This window comes from Helianthus annuus, chromosome 1 (assembly GCF_002127325.2).
Source record: "Helianthus annuus cultivar XRQ/B chromosome 1, HanXRQr2.0-SUNRISE, whole genome shotgun sequence".
Classification (NCBI taxonomy): Eukaryota; Viridiplantae; Streptophyta; class Magnoliopsida; order Asterales; family Asteraceae; genus Helianthus; species Helianthus annuus.
In genome coordinates this window covers 9,467,702-9,474,121 of record NC_035433.2, presented here as the reverse complement: position 1 = coordinate 9,474,121, position 6,420 = coordinate 9,467,702, and the positions used below count along the sequence as shown (strand labels likewise).

The window sequence follows — 6,420 nt, the reverse complement described above, 5'->3', positions numbered from 1 at the left end:
AAAAGACCCAAAGTTTTATAAATAAGGGCCCAAATCATTATATAGCCCAATTTTAAAACCCAATTAACAAGCCCAATGACTAATCAACAAAATTATAACCCAATTGGCTGTGGGGAACAAAACGTCGCACAGACTTGGGAAAGGAAATTACCTTCGACGTTCGGTTCGTTCATCATCATCATCTCGATCAATTCTCACATCATCAGACATCAGATGACTTGGAGATTCATGAGACATCAATCATCATCAACGCATCATCATCATCGTCAGAGCAGACCAGCAGGGGATCAACATCATCATTGTCGCAACTCGCAGCAGAACAGCAGGTTACATGTATTGTGTGATTCTGAATAACTGAATTTCTGATTGATTTCATATGAATGTGATTCTGATTTCATATGTTTTATTGTGTGATTCTGATTGATTAAACATCAAAGTATAATATACTATAGTGATTCTGAATACACAAGTTTTTTTCAAAAGAAACTCAAAATTCTAGTTCTAACTTGGGTTTATATTATATGTAGATTTGCGAAAAGGGCCCAAATATTTTATCTCGAACAAGGCTCAATTTTTTTTTTTTTATGATTTTTGGAGACGGCCCTGTACAAATTGAATCTTGGGACGACTTCTTGACACAGGACCTTAAAAGCTTGTGGTTTACATGAATCGTGTTAATTGGTAAGTCTGATAATATGAATACCATAATTTAAGAAAACATACAACCTTTTCTATTGACTAACTTCTAAAGGAAATCTTTTTTTCAATACATTAATAAGCGTGGGGGTATGGTTAATCACTCTAGGGTGATTGAGTGATTCTCTACCCAATAATATTATGCCATGTCAACTCCCCATTTCACTCCACATTTTGCACTCAATCAGGGGTATGGTTAATCACTCTAGGGTGTTTGAGTTATATATTTTTTGATTGATTCTTCTCCCCTCTCTCCTCTCTCTCTCTCCTCCATCCCTCTTCTCCACATCGGTGACTATTCCCTCATTTCCCTCACCGAAACCATTCCTCACCCCGGTGTGGTCACCGATCGGTGACACACACTCACCGCACGACACCCCGATAATCATACCGCCCACCCTAACGTCCACATGCTTAGTTACAACATATTTTAAAATGAAATTTTAATATATACAATTTTTTCTTTATCAACGAAAAACCGCCATAATTTTAGTACGTCAAGTTTTGTAAAAAAGTATTAATCTAAAATAAAATGAAATAGAAAAGTTTCCTTTCAAAAGGGTTTAAATGGCCTCTTGATTTAATCAATTTTCTTATATTACGAGTCTCAACATCAAATATCATTTGTTTTATATGATATTATCAAACTAATTTTTTATAACAACTTATTATATGTAACGTCGTAAGGGCTCAACTGGTTGGGTTTCGATCAGTGGCAGAACTAGAACATTAACTCAGGGGTATCCCAAAAATTTTTTTTTACCGTGCAATCATACAATATTAAAAAAAACGACAATAAATAAATAAAGTAAAAGAATTACCTAATAGATTTGTCCTCTTCTTTTTTTCATAGCTTGAAATCGTTCCATCACATCTTCGTCTTTTACTTCACGAAGAAAATCCTTTTCGACCGTACAAACCATAGCATTGTTCAAATATTCTTGGCCCATTCGATTGCGTAAATCCGTCTTGACAAGCTTCAATTTCGAAAAACATCTTTCAACGGTTGCGGTTGCAACCGGTACAAGCAAAGCTAACTTAACTACCCGATAAACTATAGGACAAGAAATATGCGTTCCCGTTTAAACCATAAGACGCGCAAGATCACTTATTCCATTCAAGTTGTCAAAGTTATCATCATCGCTTATTGTGTGACGAAATGACTCAATATCACCCAAAAGAGTCCCTATTTCTTGTGTAGTAAAATCATCCGGGTACATCTTAGCAAACGCCAATATCTTCGATGGTCAAACTTAGAAAAACCGTTAGAAGGATTTAAACCCGACATATTTTTTATCAAAGTAGTTGTTACCTCACTAAATCGACTTCCTAATTCTTGAATTTGCATGTCTAAAACCTCATTAAAAATGTCAACCTCAAAATGATGTCCATTTGTAATGACATTCTTTCGGTTTCTTGGGTTACCATAACTTTCCGACATGTCCAACATTGTAATGTTGTATTTTTACAAAAGGAAGTCACTTTTTCCAACATCGGCTCAAACCCATTTTGTCTTAAAGCATTTAATGCTCGTTTTGTACCATTTATCAAGTTGGCCACTTCTAATAAATCTTTACCTTTTTGTTGAAGGTGTTTTGAAAGAGCATTTGTGTAACTTAATATATCTCCCATCAAATGCATATAAAAAACAAACTCGAGTTTTTTAAAATACGATAGAATACCTTTTGCATTTGTTCGTTGTTGACTGCAATCTCCATCTTCTTTAACATATTGGAGTACGGTCACAACTTCCGGAAACAATTTAAGCAAACTGATGATGGTTCTATGATGTGAACCCCATCGCGTATCACCGGGTCGTGCTAGGGAAACCTCTTGGTTTAATCCTTTACCCGTTTTAATTTCACCTTCAAGTAATTCTTTTTCCACTCTAGCCTTTTTTTCCTCCCTTAACATATCTTTTCGTTTGCAAGAAGTTGAAACCGTAGTGACAACCATGGAAAGGAACTCGTAGAAAGTTTTGACACCGCTATGTTTTTTTGCAACAGCCACAATAACCAACTGAAGTTGATGAGCAAAACAATGGATGTAATGTGCTGACGGGTTATCTTTCAAAATCAATGCTTTTAACCCATTAAATTCTCCCGCATGTTGCTTGCACCATCATAACCTTGCCCTCTCACCTAAAACAAAAAAGAATTATAACATAAAAAATAATGATTATTACAATAATGTAAAGAATCTATGAATTTTATTACTTACTTGCTTTATGCTTAACTGGTTGCTTGCTAATAAATCATCAATGGCTTCTTTAAGAGCTATAGAAGTCGTGTCTTTCACATGAACAATTCCGATTAAACTCTCTCTAACAGCCCCAAGTTTATCAACAAATCTAACAACTACAGCCATTTGCTCCTTTAAAGAAACATCACTAGATTCATCTACCAACAACCCAAACACATCATCTTTAATTTCTGCACAAATGCTTTTTGTTACTTCCTTTGAAAAGCATTCAATAATCTCCTTTTGAATCTTTGGCGATGTCAGTTTATTGTTCTTTTTTGCGTTCCCTAATGTGTACTTTCCAATTTCCGGGTGGTTAGTACTAATCAAGTTTAACACCGAAAGAAACATACCTTGAGAATTAGATTCTTTCGACTCATCATGGCCACGAAAGGGTAAAGAGTTTTCTAAACAAAATCTAGCACTCATAACGGAACCAAGTAATCGATAATAGCTTGCAATCATTTCTTCTTTAGTCAACTTCTTCATATTCTCATCCATATGTTTCTTTTGATTCATGAGATTATGACATTTTTGTGCCGCCTTTAAATGATGACTATCAACATTCCCAACATGTTCCTTTAATGACCCATTTTTACTCCAATCACAAAAGCCTTTAGAACTAGAAGACCATGTATCTCTTCCGCCTTGATTACCAACATCTTCTTTAAACAAGTAACAATATAAACAATATACTTTGTCTGCTTTGATGCTATACTCTAACCAACTACAATCATTAAACCAACTAACAACAAAACGTCTTTTTTTTCCATAACAGTCTTTAACGGGAAACTTATGACTACGAGGTTGAAAAGCCCCTTTAACAAGATATGACCTTCTTATGTCATCTATTTGATTTGGGTGATAACTAGTAATAGGTGGCCTATCATGTGGATCCGAAGGAAGATCATTCAAATCAATAATACCTCGTGTTGTTGGAATTGAAGTTGTAGGATTATCATTATCAACATTCGGACTTGCATCAACGTCATCATTTGCTTGGATATTCTCATTATCAACATTCGGACTTGCATCGCCATCAACGTCATCATTTGCTTGGATATCATTACCAACATTCGGACTTGACTCATTATCATTAATTTCTTCGAATTTTCTTTTGAAAAAGTTCCCAATTAAAGCTTGTTTTTTGGATTTTGGTTTCGTCATCACTTCAAAGTTCAAACAATTATCAATCAAATAACAATCAAAGTTCAAACAATTATCAACCAAATAACTGAATAACAATCAAACAAACCTGAATTATCAATCAAATAACTGTTTCTGTCGCTGTTGTTCGAGCTTCGATTTCGATTCGCTGCTGTGCGAATGGGCTGCCAAAGTGCCGTTTATCGAAACATTATCAATCATCATTCATCAAACTAACAAGTAACAATTATCAGTCAAACAATATGTTCGAAAATCGAAATCGAAACAAACCTGTTGTTAGTGTTTGTCTCTGAAACAAATCTGCTGCAGTCGAATAGTCGATGATCTGCTGAAAGTCTGATTGTTCTGTGTTCGTATAATCGTATGATCTGTTGCCTCTCTGTTCGTATGATGAGAATTGGAATTGCCGAATTGGAGTCGACTGACGTTTGATATGCCATTATCATTATGCCGCCCAAAATAATCAGTTGGGCTATTATTACTTAATTGGGCTAATTAGGTTGCTGAATAACACTTGAACTAGGCTTATTATTTTGTAAAAAAAATTTTGAGGGGTGTTCTCGTACTTGTTCAGGGCTGTCCTATGTATAAAAATCGAAAAAAAAAAAATTTACACTTCTAGTAAAAAGTTGAGCCGTAGCCCAGGCTCCGCCCGACAAGCCTTCAGGTCCGCCCCTGGTTTCGATGAGTTAAGTTTCTATAGATGATGTTAAACTAATATAATGCGAGGTCAGAAAAGACGACAATGGAGATTTTTATAACTAATGCAGGTTTTATTCTTTGTATGTGTAGATAATGAAGTGTCAAACCGAATGCCCTCCAAGGAAAGTTGTGTAGATAATGAAGGGTCAAACCGAATGCCTTCAAACAAAGCTGTGTAGATAATGAAGTGTTAAACCGAATGGCCTCCAAACTTGTGGTTATGGTTGTGATGCTGGTCGTATAATTAATTTGGTAGTTGAAGTTTCTCGTTGAAGAAGGGTAACACTCATTATCTACACAGAGTCAGAGAGCCATTCCAGCTATAGCTGGGTGCTAGAGGCTTTTGTCTCTTGGAGAAAAAACTAAGATTCAAATCCTGACATGAGGTGTAATTTAGGTAGCGTTCGTTTCATGGAATGGAATGGAATGGAATGGAATTAGGAAGTTTTTCTTTGTAAAATTGATCTTGGTTGGGGGAGGGAAGAATTTGAAATCCCATGAATTTCTTTAATCAATGAAATTTGTGACTATTTCAACATTCCATCCCCTTCCTTCATTAGAGTGAAGGATTTTTAAGGAATGTTGAAATAGTCACAAATTTCATTGATTAAAGAAATTCATGGGATTTCAAATTTCTCCCTCCCCCAACCAAGATCAATTTTACAAAGAAAAACTTCCTAATTCCATTCCATTCCATTCCATGAAACGAACGCTACCTTAGTATTTATTAGTGGAATTTAGAAGTAGAGGTAATGTAACCTTTGTCATTAAAAAAAATCACTGATTGCCCAGTTATTATTGACCAAATGCAACTGACTGTTGGTTAGTTTTCAATATCCACCCGTTGCCACTGCCCACTGCTTGTTATTCGTTTGTTTTATAGATATCAACTTTTTATTACACTATTTGAATTATGGAAAAGTGAAATCTTATATACTTTTTTTAGTGAACACACGTTTATGTTTATTTTATGAATATATGTGTTTGTGTGTATTGGTCCCACTTAGACGTTTTTTCTTAAAAAGGTGTAAGATTTCATCTTGATTATCGATATACTCTCTACTCCATTCTAGCTCCTGTATTTACGTGGTGATAACGAAACGGTATTAATGTCTATTTGCCTCATTTTGATAGTGAACGGTGAGCAAAATATCATGTAATTAATCATCATTCCCAAAAAAATCAAACCGAAAAACTAAACCAACCGAGAAATTGATTAATCAAGTATGATATTTTTTAGGGTTATTGGATTAATAATCATAACTTTCACCCATTGGCTGACATTAACATCAACTTAAAATATTCTCTATCCTAACTTGTAAGAATTTGATCTCAATCAATCCTTTTCTAACTAAACCTATTGAGAAAGTGATTGGTTAAGCATGATATTTTTTAAAGTTATTGGATTTTAATAAGAGTAAACTGTCATTTTGGTCCTTGTGGTTTGGGCACTTTTGCCATTTTAGTCCAACTCTCAAATTTTTTAAATCTGGGTCCTTGTGGTTTTGTTTTTGTTGCCATTTTAGTCCAAAAGTTAAATTTGGTCAGATTCCCCAATTTAAACCCTGATTTTTTGTCTTTATCCCCAGGGGTATTTTATTCATTATAGATTTA

At 34.7% G+C, this 6,420-nt stretch overlaps 1 protein-coding gene across 1 annotated transcript; it reads right to left on the bottom strand.

Moving 5' to 3' along the window:
- Nucleotides 1–2,780: 2,780 nt before the first annotated feature.
- Nucleotides 2,781–4,104, bottom strand: LOC110876596. Its single transcript, XM_022124785.1, has 2 exons — nt 2,917–4,104; nt 2,781–2,837 (listed from the first exon to the last, which is right to left on the bottom strand). Exons 1-2 carry the CDS (start codon nt 4,102–4,104, stop codon nt 2,781–2,783), a joined length of 1,245 nt encoding a protein of 414 aa, XP_021980477.1.
- Between the last annotated feature and the right edge of the window lie 2,316 nt (nt 4,105–6,420).

Coding starts and splice junctions, on each gene's coding strand:
- LOC110876596 (XM_022124785.1), bottom strand. CDS start 4,104: ATGACGAAACCAAAATCCAAAAAACAAGCTTTAATTGGGAACTTTTTC. Junction 2,838..2,916: donor ACCAGTTAAGCATAAAGCAA/GTAAGTAATAAA, acceptor TTTTTGTTTTAG/GTGAGAGGGCAAGGTTATGA.